The 15,110-nt window shown below is 42.9% G+C and overlaps 3 protein-coding genes across 4 annotated transcripts in view; 1 reads left to right on the top strand and 2 right to left on the bottom strand.

Moving 5' to 3' along the window:
* Nucleotides 1-283: 283 nt before the first annotated feature.
* On the bottom strand, nt 284-5,200 carry PIGX (phosphatidylinositol glycan anchor biosynthesis class X). 2 transcript variants are annotated; one of them, XM_065675199.1, is made up of 7 exons: nt 5,121-5,200; nt 4,691-4,754; nt 4,078-4,219; nt 2,938-3,148; nt 1,594-1,694; nt 1,169-1,267; nt 598-682 (listed from the first exon to the last, which is right to left on the bottom strand). In XM_065675199.1, exons 1-6 carry the CDS (start codon nt 5,191-5,193, stop codon nt 1,208-1,210), a joined length of 651 nt encoding a protein of 216 aa, XP_065531271.1. In that variant the 5' UTR covers nt 5,194-5,200; the 3' UTR covers nt 598-682; nt 1,169-1,207. The 2 variants fall into 2 exon arrangements, with proteins under 2 accessions (XP_065531269.1, XP_065531271.1); XM_065675197.1 differs by lacking the exon at nt 1,169-1,267 and having other exon boundaries at nt 284-682.
* A 223-nt stretch (nt 5,201-5,423) lies between these two features.
* On the top strand, nt 5,424-8,855 carry CEP19 (centrosomal protein 19). The gene is made up of 3 exons (XM_065675200.1): nt 5,424-5,567; nt 7,456-7,654; nt 7,931-8,855. Exons 2-3 carry the CDS (start codon nt 7,525-7,527, stop codon nt 8,290-8,292), a joined length of 492 nt encoding a protein of 163 aa, XP_065531272.1. The 5' UTR covers nt 5,424-5,567; nt 7,456-7,524; the 3' UTR covers nt 8,293-8,855.
* A 3,217-nt stretch (nt 8,856-12,072) lies between these two features.
* The window catches only part of SYDE2 (synapse defective Rho GTPase homolog 2), a 28,019-nt gene continuing 24,981 nt past the window's right edge, over nt 12,073-15,110 (bottom strand). Inside the window, exon 7 of the mRNA XM_065675201.1 lies at nt 12,073-14,919. Coding sequence (XP_065531273.1) covers nt 14,417-14,919 — 503 coding nt within the window. The 3' untranslated portion in view covers nt 12,073-14,416. The remainder of the gene's footprint in view (nt 14,920-15,110) is intronic.

Here is a 15,110-nt window from a genome sequence, read left to right on the forward strand (position 1 = left end):
CCCTTGTATTTATCAGCTGTTCTGACAGCTCAGTGCAAGTGTTCTAACTATTTGCTTCTACTTAGTATCTTTTCACCAGTTTTTCTCTTCCAAGGGTTACTTCTTCCCGCTTCTGAAATAGAGTGAAATTTCTTTCAAGTTGTCTAAATTCTTTCTAAATCAATTTGACCAAGAGTAACTAATCCCTCCCGGTTATTAGAATGGGAGGGATTATTTAAACCTTCCCTTGCAAGCACAGGATGTCTCTTCACAAATTCATACATAACACATCTGGACAACGAGCTTAAAATTCAGAAATTTAATGACTAGTTTATGTTTCTTATACCCACAGGCTATGGGTATGAACACACCACATGTTCTGGTGTGTGAAAGGTGTTCATAAGAATTGGGCCAAATGATTAAAACCCATTATGGGACCCTCTCACGTTACTTATGTTGAAATAACAGTGAAATAGGATTCATTTAGGAAGCAGATGTAATACTGTAAGTTTTGCTGGATGGAGGTCAGTCATTCCGTATTTCTTTATTCTGAGCAGGTCACCTCAGAGAACTGTCCATATTTGCACACGGCTGCGAGAATCAGACTGGAACAGAGCACTGTGGCAAGAAGAGTCACGACACACACCACGGAACTGTGTTGCCTGAGCCCCACTGGAACCTGCAGAATGGTTTCCTCGTGTGCCTAAAAAGAAAAATAAATGGATGACACACATTTAACAACCTATTTATTTTTGACTGCAACTTGGATGATTAATAAATATGTTTAATTAGTCCTTTGCTAAGGCTTCTTCTGGGACTCAAAATCAAAACTGGTTACAGCAAATGGAGCCCCAGCTGCTCCTGCAGTACAAAGCACAATAAATTTATCTGCTCAAAATCAATTTATGAGCATTTCACAGATCACCAAGAAGCCAATTTTCTCCGAGGTGAACAACTATTTGGTTTCTCTCTTTGATGTGTGATGTGTTGTTACAAAACCAAGAAATTTGTTATGAGCCAAATGAGTCTTATTTCTGAATCTCTTCACTACTGCAACCCTTTTGAGTATCAAAGGCAGCTGCTGACAACACTAAAGATCCCACTTTCCTTGATTTTGACACAGAATAAAGAAACTGTGTTTTCCTAGGTACTCAGCCAATCAGATAACAACCAATCAAATAGAAGTGACCTTTTTTTTTAAGATGCTATTCCATCCATCTCTGCAGCTTTACTCCTCCTTTAGTTTGGGTATAAAGTAGTTTTCCATTTCACTACTCTTCTGAAGCACCTATGTTGTAAAGACTTTTCTTAGTTTGACCAGTGCCAATTATATCCTAGAATTCCAAGTAAACTATTAAGGAAAAAAAAAAGGGTGAGGATGTGCTCATCATAAAGACCAGAAGAGCACAGAGGTACAAGTATGTCAGAAGGGCAGGATAACCCCCACTAAAAGCCAATCAGAAAGGAAGAAAGGAGCTTCCCCTAAGAGGGAATTGCACAACTAGTCTTTTACTGATTAGTTCCTGTGCTATGGAAGTTGCTATTCACAAGGAAAAAGAAAAGGCAGCAATTGTTACAAGAGAAGCAAGAATTCCCGCAGAAATAAGAACTCACAGACTTGTGTGTTACGCTGTACCACTGACAGGGGCCAGCATTTCTGCCTGAGCAGGCAGCTTCCACTTCAGCAGGCTTCCAACACTCTGCTGGCAGGCGATCTGCAGAAGATGTTAATGCATCAGCAGGATCCATGTGGGATGAAACAATACAGTCTGCAAGGCTTTTCCAAATGAGGTATCTTTCCTCCACAACAGCTTGACAGAATCTACTCCCTGAAAGCCACCAGGTGAAACAGCACTGACAGAATGTGCCAACTGATCTGCACAGTCAAAGTGGTACTGGGCAGTCCTTTTCGTGTACTTTGTAACTCTATCCAATACAGTAGGTACCCAAGAAACAATTTAATCTGTGTGGTATCTCGGCCCTTCCATCCTTAACAGGGCAAAGAATTCATTAGCCTGTAGACCCCTCAACTTCAGCCATATAGTTATTTCTCTTCCCCCAAAACAAAGTCATTCTTTAATTTCTTGTTGGCCTCGTGCTGGCACATGCAGGAACTCTCCTCCAATACTTCAAATGCTTTCATATGAAAAATAAATGTTTAATTTTTTATTATTTGCTATTTACATAAGTAGTAAATGTGGCAGAAAAATAGGAAGACTTCATACCCTTTTTAATTGACCAGGCAGCCTTCCCTGCCCTTAAGTCTATCCCAGAAAATGATTGCTCAGATAATGCGCAAATGACAATAAAGTAGCTGAGAGTCATTAGCACATATGACTTGGCAGTAAGCAAGAATGATTCTGTGAAAGGAAATACAATTTGTAGCAAAAAATCTAGGATTTCATTATCCATGTAATTTGAAATACTGTCAGTGGGTATCAGGTTCTTGTTTCACACGAGTCTGAGACTCCAACCATTCTAACCTTCAGGCACAAAGTTTTCTACATCCCCCAGTTACCATGCAGGGAATGCAGGAAGTGTTACAAACCATCAGAATACTCTTACTCTAAATACGTGACACTGAATATTAAATATGTCCTGCATGGCTTCAGCTGCCAAGAGAAACACCGAAAAAGCCATGTGAGCACCCAACTCTTCACAAGCCAAGGATTGTGACAAACAAATCAACTGCCGGTGCTGCCTGCTACAGCACAATGGTACCACAGCAGCAGCACAACACCAAGAAGTGCATTAACAATTAATCTGCCTTTGGTCAGCCAGCAGCAGCATTCAAAGAGGAAGAATGGGGGTCTTTATCAGAGCCACTATCTTCGCTTCATGTTGACATGACTACTGAGAGCTCTATCTCCAGAAGACAAATACAGAACCAGATTTCAACCTCCGTATTGCCCACTGTTACTCCTCTCTCCCCAACAGAACAGGTAACAAGAATCTCACTGTCACAGCAGCAGACCAGTACTTCTGGGCTCTCCAGAATAACTAACGCTTCCTCACTGTCTTCTGCCGGCCGGTGGTACCGGCCATGCACAGGCAAGGTAGCTGTAAAGCAGTGAGAACACTGGCCGGGCTCCAGGTATAGCAGAACTAGAAGATCTGTGGCTAAGTACTCAGGAGCCTCCACGTCAACAACATCAGGAATTAGCACTGCCTGCAAGTGAAGAAAGACACAGATGTGGCTGTTATCAGACTCCATGCAAGGGAGAGATGTGGGACAAAAAATAATGTATGCATATTTTGTACATGATTCTGGGATTTAAGACACCACTGTCTGCTGTGGTGACCTACTTGCAGAGACAGAAGGAAAAAGTATTTTCCTTATTCTGTTTTCTAACACTGGGCCTGATTTTATGGTCAGGAAGAAAATTCTGTCCTGTGCTGGTTTTTGCTGGGGTAGAGTTGATTTTCTTCAGAGTAGCTGTATGGGGCTATGTTTTAGATTTGTGCTGGAAACTGGTTGATAACACAGGGACATTTCATTACTGCTGAGCAGTGCCTACACAGAGTCAAGGCCTTTTCTGCTCCTCACAACACCCCACCAGCAAGCAGGCTAGGGGTGCACAAGGAGTCATGAGGTGACACAGCCAGGACGGCTGACTCCAACTGACCAGAGGGATATTCCATACCATATGGTGTCATGCTCAGCATACAAAACTGGGGAAGAAAGAAGAGGAGTGAATGTCCCCTATTCAGAGTGATGGTGTTTGTATTCCCAAGTGACAGTTACATGTCATGGAGCCCTGCTGTCCTGGAGGTGGCTGAACACCTGCCTGACTATGGCAAATAGTGAATGAATTCTTTATTTAGCTTTGTTTGTGTGTGTGCCTTTTGCTTTACCTGTTAAACTGTCTTTATCTCAGCCCATGAGTTTTCTCACAACACAAAATACCCTGTCCACCAGGTGATGCTGATCAAGCTAAGAAATACAATGAGATGTCATGAAGATGATACTGTGTGGCACCTCCTTCCAGGAAAAGGAGTTCATGACCTTGTTTCAATGAGCCAGATGACCAGAGGTTACAACTTCCTGAGCATCCTTATCTGAGTGCCTGCCAGATGTCTTAGCTTTGGAGTTGTTACCTTTGTTAAATTGTGCTGCTGTAGTGATGCCAGCTCATAGGGATCCACATAGATTCCTGGTGGAAGATGAGTTCTAGCTGCCACTGTGCATCCTCCTGCATACTCCCCCACTACACCAAGCTCTACCTTCAATAGCAGGTCCCTTAAAACAAGCAATAGAAGCAAAACATTTATACTCATGCTTCAAAAGATGACAACCCCCCTTTCCCCACACAAGAGACATACTCTCGAATGTGCAAAAATGAGCTGCAGCTCTTACTATGTGCAATCAATTCAGAAATGGATCCTCTCAAGCCATGCTGTGCTTCTCTAGTTAGGATGAGGTAGTTCACCCTAACTCCACATCCATAACCAAAATGAAGTTTTGCTTCTTTGTTAATGTCTCAGTACTACCAACGGCCTCCACACAGTTCTCAGAAAAGGGCCTCCTATTCCTCCTCCACTATAGCTTGTAACTGTCAGTTACTTGATCATGCTGATATATCCTAGTGCCTAACCATGCCTACATATCAACACCTCAGTGCATCGATACAACTGTGCATGAATTAAAGAGAAGCTTCTTCACAGGTAAAATTACCCTGCACATTATTCTGATGCAGCTTTCACACCTTACCTGTGAAACCCCTCTTTCAAAAGCTCCTGCGTGACAGTAGCACCCTCACAAACAGCCTGCACACCTAAAAAAGCACAGAATGAACAAGTAACAGCATAAGCACACATCATTATCACACGGACAGACAACTTGAACAAGCAAAATATAATATATATGTACATATAATCTATGAGCACACTATGTGCAAAACCTTTCACAGAGAAGGGCAACAGCAATTCACTGAGACCAGCAGCACAAGTTTATTAGGTCACTGCTCGACGGGCCTCCACCACTTCTGCACTGTCCCGGGGCCGCCCTGCCGGCTCCCTCAGCCCCAGCACCCGCAGCGGCAGGACGAGGAAGAAGCTTCCCATGGTCCCGCCTTACCCCCGACCCTCGGCCGGGACAACGGGGAGCTGCTGCCCCGCGCCCAAGCCAGGTCGGCTCTTACGGAGGGCGCAGAGGAACGCGGCCAGCCCCGCACTGAGCAGCGCCTCTCCCCGCCACCGCAGGCCGCCCGCCATTGCGGGGCCCGCTCCACACGGCCTGGCTCCCGTTCCGAGCGCCCGCGGAGCCCGCCTGATTCCGGAGGACATATCTGCCCCTCGCTACGCGACGACAGCGGGACTCACCGCTAAATACTGCCCCAGCGCTTCAGTTCCGCCGCTGTCCCCACCTGGTGCGGGGTTCCGCAGCGCTAGGGGCCAGCCGAGCACCAAGCCGTCCCGCAGGCGCTACTAAGGGCAGCCCAGAAGGGGCCTTCGCGCCAGGGGCTGGCGGCGCAGCCGTGGCCATGGCAACCACAGCCGGTAGACCGTGGATACGAGGCCTGCCCTGGCCGCCGCTTCTCGTCCCCTGCGCCGGCAGAAGGACGCTGCGGAACGCTTTCCTGCCCGAGGTGAGGGGAAGGGGCGAGAGGCGGGAAGGGCGAGCCCGATCTTTCCCCACTTACCTGCTCTCCCTCAGCGTTTAGGCTTCCACCCCGAGGGATTACTTAGCCGGCAGAAACAAGCGATGGAAAAGCGGGTTTTTAACGGCAAAAGTAGTCTTCTGCAGCACAGAAGTTGGCAAGCCAAAAACACTCAGCTGATTGTGTTTCAGAGCTCCTGAAGCCAGTCTTTCATGCCTGGTAGCAGAGGTCTACTGCTCGCCTTACCTAGTGATATGAAACCTCTTCCTCCTCTTTTACGTGGATCCAAACAGCTTCTTACATTTCTTGTCTAAGGATTTCTTTCCCATTTCAGAGGTGGAGGCCCAGTGACCCTTCAAAAAGATATTTCAGCTCAGTTTGAAGCCTCATTTCTCATTTTCAGATGGTAAAAGTGTCTCTTGAGAGAATTCTGCTTTTCTGCCTGGCTCAGAACCATTTAAAAGCAACAGGTAGAAGCAGCTGCAGTAAATTTTCGGTATTGAGAACATTATTACAAAATTGAACTCTTTCTTATATCCTTTTTGACAAAGAAGAGTTTTTACTCAACTCTGAAGTAGCTTTCGAAGAATAATGCAGTTTTTCTTGATGTGGAGGCATACATTATTGGGGAGGGGGGTAAAATTTCTTATTACTGCAGTCTGTAGGGCAGTCGGAGGAGATAACCTTCACATTTGGAATATTTTCACTTATTTAAAACCAGAAGAAAAATAACACATTTGGTGTTATTTGGTGCCCTACACTGGGTAAGAAGGATCTGCAGCAGATTTAGATCCTTAAGACTCCCCTAACATTTTATCTGACTCAACACGGAGATGAAGTCAAGAGCAGAGCTGACGCTGAGTTGTTCTCAAGAGCATTTTGGGTACAGAAAAATGCAGTAAGGCATAAAAAGAGAAGCTGCTGCTGCCAATCAAACATTCCTCTCTCCTGCTGCAAGACAGAATACTTCAGATAACAGTAAAAACCATGATTATGGATTGACTTCCTAACCTTCTTCATGTTATAGCTGACCGATGCACTGATAGGTTCTCCCTTACCGTATGAAATGAGGAGTATGATATCCCCAGGTTTGTGACAAAGACACATAAAGGATACTTGAAACGTAGCAGTCTGTATCTTCTCAAAGCAAATACATGTATAATAGGATTTTGCCTTTGTTGCATCTCCTGCAACATTCAGATTAGTTTTGTGGGAACTCTTTCAGTGGGGTTCCAAGACGTTTCCAATGTTTGTGTTATCTGCATTTTTCTAAAGATGTATTTTTCAAATATGCTCAAATAACCTGACAGCAAAACTGTATTGTTATATCATTACCAAAAAGTCAGATTCTCCCTGATGTCACACATGGAGCTTCCATGTGAACTACAAGGCAATGCAAAGTTAAAAGCCTGGCGGTTAGAGCAGCAAAGGGTTTGGTATATCTATGGTTTGGTAGCCAGCAATTCCTGGCTTTCCAGAGCAATGGATATAACATGCAGTAAATACTGCTTGTGAAGAAACTGTAATATGTTGATTTACTATCTTATGACATTTTTCACTTTAAAAAAGAAATAAGTATTAAAAAAAAAACCAACCATATTTTAGTTAACATTCAGTTGTGTAGTACTTAGCTGTTAGACTAAAAGGTAATCCTGGCAAAGCAGTGACAGAAGTCTTAATCAGCAGTTGGGAATCACTCTGCAACCTGCTACTGGGCTACAGAGCACATAGGGGCATGCTCAGCTTCCACTGAAACTGGGGAAACTTACACCTTGGCTGCATGGTTTTCTGAATTTGTACCACTCTAATCTTGATAAAAGTAACAGTACTAAGACAGTCACACTTTCTGTCCCTTTTTTCTTTCCCTGTTTTTCAGTGAGCTTGGACGTTGCTGAGGACATCACTCATAAAGCTGAGCACACTTCAGCCAGCAGGAAGAACTGGAATGACTTACGCTGCAAAGAAGTGTGGCGTCTGCTTTGAGCCTCCATCCATTATCTTGATCTACACAGAAGCCAGCAAGGATAAGACTCGCAAGCGGATCATGCCCGTCAGGAATTTCTCCATGTTCTCAGGTGTGGTGTGTTTACTTGTAGCATTCCCCTTTTCCCCTCCAGACATAGTGAGAGCAACAGCTAGTTGGTAATAGCATTTTTAGTGGCCACGGGGTAGCTTCTTACCAGAGTGCAGGGAGTGCAAAGAGGGGTTGGTTTGGGGTAACATTGTCTCCCCTGAGAAGCCCAGGGCTACGTCTTAACCTCAGTAGTGGCTCTGCTAAGCCTGGACATCTCACTAATGGGGGTTTGGGAGAAGAGGATACCTGTAAGTCTTCATGGTGGCTTTCTCTTTAGACTGCAGCATGGCTGCTGAGCAGCTGAAGAATAACTCTCGGCACAAGGCTTACCTGGAGGGAGTCTCACTGTGTCAGCTGCAGAAGCTGTACAGTTTGCTGAAAGGTCATTTGAGAGGAGAGAGCCTGGCTGAGAGCTTGGAAAAGTTTCAGCAGGAAAAGACCATTGACCCAGAAGAGGATATGAACAAACTGGATGACAGGGAGCTAGACAACAGGAAGAGGATCATGGATGAGCTCTTTGAAAAGAACAGGAAGAAGAAGGATGACCCAGATTTCATCTACGACATTGAGGTTGAGTTTCCAAAGGATGAGCAGCTGGAATCCTGTAGCTGGGACATGGAGTCAGGTGAAGAAATCTGATTCTGGACAAAGATGTGTTGGATGAACAGCTGAGAGACAAATCTTGGAGCCCTAACAGAGAACAATGTCGGTGTACACAGTCACATTGTTTTCAGCTCATGCAGTTGATGCACATGACACTGGCTACAGAAAACCTAAAACCTAAGGAGCTACAGTAGTTCCAGGTTTAAGTGAACTTTGTTTAAGAAGCCAGACCTGATGAAATGGAAATTGGACAGCTGAACTTACTGGATGGTTTTAATCTTTTCCTATGTATAAATGTCCAAAATAATTTTAAGTTATTTAATCTTCCACTTGTTTATATTTCAGTCAGCTTTGGCTGAAAACCTCATCATCAGCTTGCCTTGCTGCCATTTCTATTCAGCATTGGCTGAAAATGAAGTGTTAAATATTTATGTCTTGAAAGCAGTGTTAAAGCTTTATTGTATAAGTATGGTATTTATTATTACTTGCTGGAATGTTAAGTGGGTATTAGTCTTTCTGGATAAGTCAACATTGCATTCAGAATATTACTCTTGCATTTCCTGAGTAATGCTTAAATTTCCAGCTTACACAACTACAAATTGTTATATTTAAGAAATGGAAGGACAAACAGTAGGGTGGTTTTTTTTTTTGGGGGGGGGTGTTTGTTTTGTTGGATTTTTTGTTTGTTTTGGTTTGGAGGTTTTGGGGTTTTTTGTTTTGTTTGTGGTTTCTTTGAGACAACCAGGACATGTCCTGCTCTGGAGATACGGGCTCAGAAAGCACTTCAGAGCAAAGAATGCTCACCTAAGACTTCTGGAGCCCCATGTCCCTGAGCTGCCATTGAAGGGAGAAGGGGAGGCATGCAGGCACACATGTACCTCAGGTGACCACAGCAATCACAGTCACACAGGAGATAGATGGAAGGAAAAATGCCTCATGCAAAAGCTCTGCTCTCACCTGAGGGGTTTGAAGATCAAAATGAGACCCTGAATTGCTCTTACAAATCAATGAGCCATTGCAACTTATGAAGCATAGGAACAAAGGTATTTTTTACACTAAAGAGGATTTCATCATTAGCCAGCTTTATTCTACCCACTACAACTTCCACAAACAATTGTTTCCCCAGATAGCACATGTAGTCACCTGGATTACAATGCTCAAAAAGCATCATATAATGCTACTGCTTATGCAGTCAACACAGTGCTCCCTCAACAACAGCAACCTGGTTCTGTTCCTTTAAATGCAACCACAACAAATATTCACCAAGCTATAAGGTCTTCTATTTATTACTTACTTCACTTAAATGATAGGACAGCCCCTTGCATCTCTGCTGAATCCATACGTTGATACACTAAGGGGGGGACTATAAATAACTAAACAAATTTCAGGGGCTACTGAACCAGAAGCATAGATATGACCACACTGCTCCTAAACCCTTCAAACTTTGTACGTTGAACCACTTCTACTTGCCATCATCAGATTAGAAAATGATTGTTACTTAAGCCAGGCAAATGCTTACAAACAGAAAACCAAAACAATTCATTCTTCCCTTAGAGAAATCAGCATTATTTAGAACAGTCAGCTTTACCAAGCACACTGTATCTGTTGAGTGTGCACATCTCTGTCAAAAGACAATTATTCTTGAGAGAGATTGAACAATGATATACAGAAGTTTTAGTATTTACCAGCCTAAATGAGTAACAGCTCATGAATGTTCATGTTCCCCCTCCATCCTCAGAGACAGCTCTTTCACAAGCCATGTTCTGCTGTTTGTTTGGTTTCAATAGCCAGGTCAGACACCATGTAACTGAGTAGAGCCTGTCAAGCAGAAATCAGCTCTATCAGAGGACAGATTAAACTCTATACGGGTGAGTTCACTCTTTCCATGACTCACCAAGCTGTTTGAGGGTCACAGGCTCCTGTCAAACAAATGTCCATATGGTCACAGTAGACACTAAAGCACAAAACGCAGCTGACACAAGGGGATTTGCAGAGAGGATCTTTGGGTGACAAGCGATAACCAGCCCCAGTGCTCTGCTTCATCACAATGAAACAGTGAAGCCAACTACGAAACAGGAGCAGCGTGAGCCTCCTGCATCCTGAAATAAACACTGAAAATTGGGTTTGGGCAGTGTTGAAAATACGCCCCTTCAATTTTTCTACAGCCAGGATCCTTCCATCACACACTTTTACCACTTTGCTTGAAGATTTGGTCAGATTTAAGCAGGTTTGGTGCCACCAGATAGGACTTGGTTTGAAAAACAGTATTTTGTTTCTTGAAGTTTAAGTATTATTCCTTGCCCTTCATATTCAACTGCTTCTAACTTAAAGGAAAATTCAACAAGCCTGTCCCTACCACCTGCAGCATGGTGTCTGCAGTCAGCTCAAACAGGAAGAGAATACAGCTCCTCTGTTAAATCAATATTTAACTAACAGCCTGCTCTGTACAGATATGTAAATATCACACAACTGACATTAAAGAGCTCAGCTCTGTTATCAGGCCTGGACTTCGTTAGAACACCACCTCAGATCATCTTCACAGAGTTTTGATTAACGGGGCTACAAACTACTCACCTGGAAAGCCCAACATCTCCCTCCCACTGCAGTTTGTCACTACAACCCAGAAGAGGCAGCATCAACGTATTGAGAGCCCTGTTCTCCACCATAGAGGCATTCTGTAGATGTTGGTATTTTGATTGAGAAATATTCCAAAAAACAGCCGAATTTCTAACAGTGAAACAAGGAGGCAGTGCATCAGGGCTCTGCTCATCAGCCCCCTTCCCTCCCAAGGGCAAAGCAGTCTGGGAAGCTGCAGGAATCCCCCAATGGAAAGGGAGTAGAATTCTTGAGAACCATTTAACTTCTCATCTCTATTCCAAATAAAACCAGAGATGTGACATTACACATCCCATCTTTTATCCTCTCTAATGCAATCCTAGACTTTCAAATACCTGTAGGGAAGACTTCACCTCATGGCAGACTGTTCCACAGGTTAGTTTTGCCTAACAAACGGTGCTGTTAAGACAAATTACAGGGTTTCCTGCATGGCTCTAAAAAGTCAAACAGAATGAAAACAGTTAATTCACCACGAGAGATGACATTTCAAAACAAATCCATCATTGTTACACTGAAATGTAACTCCAGTCCTCCCCACACCCCAAATAACCATCTCCCAACCGTTGCTAGCTCCAAAATCTGAGATAAAGAATTCTTACATCAAAATACTTTTTTTTACTCAAAGAAAACCCATACCTTGGGACGGGAAGGAGGGTGAAGGGGTTAAGATCTGGCAGCAGAGATACCAGATGTGTCTCTGGCTTATGAGATTTATAGATTTACATAATAATGTAAAAACCCTGAATACCTCCTTCTGTCAGATGTTTCCCCTCTATTTTCAGAACATGTGTGGATAGCTCGTGTGGAAGAGAAGTTCCTGTCTGTGCCCCTTGGGTTCAACAGGAGCCCTATGCTGCAAACCACACACAGCTCTTCTGTATACAAAAAATGTTCATTACTGCTTTGCTAGAAGCAGGTTGTTTCCCTCTCCCAGTTTAGTGTTTCTGGATTAGGGCAATTTCCACACTAATCCTGTTCCTTAGGCATCAGTGACAATCATAATAATATCTGTAAGAATATATGTAAGGGAGAACATAAAATATCACTTGGGAAATGTCTCATTAAAAAAGGATTTCTAAGATGCAAAACATGATCTACAAGTTGTTATACCTAGATTAACAACAAATGTTTCATTTGAATACTGTATTTTAATTAACTAGATTAACATTAATACAGTTTATCAAGTCATTTATTTCCCCATTACAGAGTTAAAATATTAAAGGTGACAGAACAGGGCACTGCTGCACTGAGTTACAGAACCCTCCTGGAGAAAAAGCTTACACTTATTCAAAGGTGCTCACTTACAACATCTGGATTATCACAGACAATGACAACTCGATATATCCTTTACCAAATAACTTTTAATGCAAACATCTTTCAACCTGTGCTCATACATGTACACACCCAGTGCAGAAGCCACGCTATGCTCAAAAGCATCAGCATCCTGAACAGAAGAAGAAATGCTGCTGCAACACTGGTTTGGCAGGTTCCTTAAGAGTATTACTCCTTTTGGATTTAAATTGAGTGGTGGCTTGGTTTTCTCTTCAATTATATGACTGAAATATTGAGTCAATCTAGAAATGGCAACAAAACATCTTCTGAAAAGCTAAATGTTTCATGAAACTAATTCACATGTGCAGCCAGTGCAAATGGACAGCATCAGCTTCAACAGGTTTAAATAATCACTAACTAGGCTTAGTCAGATTTTGTTCTCAATTCAAATTTTATTTAGAATTTAAATTTATAGTTCAAAAAGTATGCACATTCTGTAGGTATAAAAGTTTAAAAAAATACATCGATTTATTGATAAATGCTTCAGGTTAAATTTACATTTTCATACATTATCATTATATTGCAATAATTGTCTTGCATCTTTTAACACTTATAAAAAATAAATTAATGGGATTGGATAAACCATTTGAAACCATGCTAAAATAATTCCTTAGAAAAGAGGGGTGAAGTTTGCCATAGTAATTCTGATTCCTTGCTACTGTAAATAAATAACTCTTCCATTAAGCAATACAAGGTTAGCAGAACAGCACTTACCCACAGAGTGAACAGGAAGCCATGGTGGGATGCCAACATTGTACCAAGAACATGAAGGGAATTAACTTCTACCCTGACAGCAACTTTGACCTCTCAAAACACAAAACCCTCTTACCCTCACCCACCCAATTCCCCCCTTCCTCATGAAGGGTGATGTGTAAAGGACAAGGAATGACTCTGCATCTCCTTTTGGTTACAGGGACTATCAAAACATCCGTAAGTGATCTGGTAACTGTTTTTAATTAAACCAAGAATGCGTTTCCTTAATGTGAAATGTGTAATTGCTCGCCATAAATAACTAAAGATAAAAAATGATCTGAGGAGAAGATGGCAATAGCTCAGCCTAATCAGGTCACAGTGAACTGCAATCCCACCCAAACTCCCCAGGAGTAACATCACTCAACCCAATTCTACCTCATGTAACAACAGAAGTTTCCATTTTGAGGAGATTCATTAAAATAAAGACTCAGAAAAGAAGTAACTGCCTTTGAACCTGAGTCTTGCATCTCCGGAGCCTTCAGAGAGGGCTCAAACACATCTAACTACAGCAGCCAGCCAAAGGTACCGCAACAGAAACAGGTGAAACTCTGGAATAATGTAACAAGTTACAAGGACAAACCAGAAGTATTTTTTGACAGGTAAATACCTTCCAGACCTTCCTTATATATGGAGGGGAAATTAAAAAAAGGCAGGGAAAAAACCTGAACAAAAAAATAAGGGGAAAAAAACAGAGAAAGCAGGTGGTGTGTGAGAGAGAACACAAGGTCATTAACGTTAATCATTCCCTTGCCTTCTCCCTGGCCGTATCTCTGTGCATAAAACAAACGTTGTGTTACCCAAGGCGTAACCTCCTCCCAGCATCACTGAACACATCCTCCTCAACACGGGGATGCTGCATCATTTTGAGACCTCTCCTCTCCAAAGGTGGCTACAGACACATGCACATTTATACAGATATATACAAACAAGGTTAGAAAAATATTTAATTTTTGCTTGTTTAAATAATTACTGGAAAGTGTTAATACAGGAATACGTTAATATTTGTACAATTAAAACTTTATATATAAATATTATATATATATAAAGCATTTTTCATAGCAGCCATTGCATATATAGTAGAACACGTCTGTGAAGTCTATGCTGCAAACTGAGGCCAAGCAGCATCCATCCTCTTCCGAGAGGAACATCTGTACCGGAGCCAGGATTTCACGATTGAGGAGTTCTGCTCCTCCCGTAGAGCTGCTGCTTTATCTTGTACCAGGTATTGCCCACACCACCTAAGTACACAGTGTTTTTAGGGAGAAATGCCACTATGTGGAATCACCTCACAGTCTCTAAGCTTGTCTCCAACAGCTGAATCAGGCCAACACCTTCTAACAAAAAGGCAGAAACATAACGGAATGGCTTAAAGTGTGTTAACACCAGGTAACCATGGCCTTACCATGAGGTGTGAGCGGGCAAGTGAGGGGCAAGGAGGAGGCGTCATGCAGGACAGGGTTTAGTAACTCATATTTAGTTTGTTTTTGTTGAGTTCCCTTTCTAGGTTTCCTATCAGAGTATCGATGCTTTCCTGCAGGTCTTTGAGGTTTGCTTTGTGATCCACCGCGGAGTCTATCGCTTGCATTGTCAAATAGCTCTGAAACGCGTGCTCCCTAGGGATGGACTGTGGGTGTCCTGCCGGGGCATCCGGCTCCTCGGCTTTGCTGCTGTCATCCCCACTCTCTGAGTCTTCCGAAGGGACGTCATCGTAGTCTGCTTCAGTCAGGCAGTCTTTTGGGTTTAAGAAGTAGCTCTCCCCACAGCTACTCCAGTCTCCAGCGTAGCGGTTGCTTGACGGGCTGTTTAGACCTGCTGGCCTTGGTCTGAGTACCCCAGACATCTCGGTACCACTCAGATTCAGCATCTGAGGCCTCTGCCTCTTAGGTCTCAGGTAATTCAGGGAGGATGGGTGCTCAGGAAAGGCATTCAGATGCGCTGGCCCTTTGGCAGGTGAGTGGTGTACTAGAAGAGAGAAGTTACACCAGTCAGGAGTGAATCCATGCTGAAACAAGAAAAGTTGACAACAGATGCCAACTGTCCTCCCTTGATGTCACACGCTAAGAGCATGCATGAATACATGCAAGCTTACAGCCAACACATTGCACTATTACATTTTCCACCACTGATCGATATGAAATAATTATAAAAACTAC

The sequence above is a fragment of the Lathamus discolor genome, chromosome 3 (genome assembly GCF_037157495.1).
Source record: "Lathamus discolor isolate bLatDis1 chromosome 3, bLatDis1.hap1, whole genome shotgun sequence".
In the NCBI taxonomy this organism is placed as follows: Eukaryota; Metazoa; Chordata; class Aves; order Psittaciformes; family Psittacidae; genus Lathamus; species Lathamus discolor.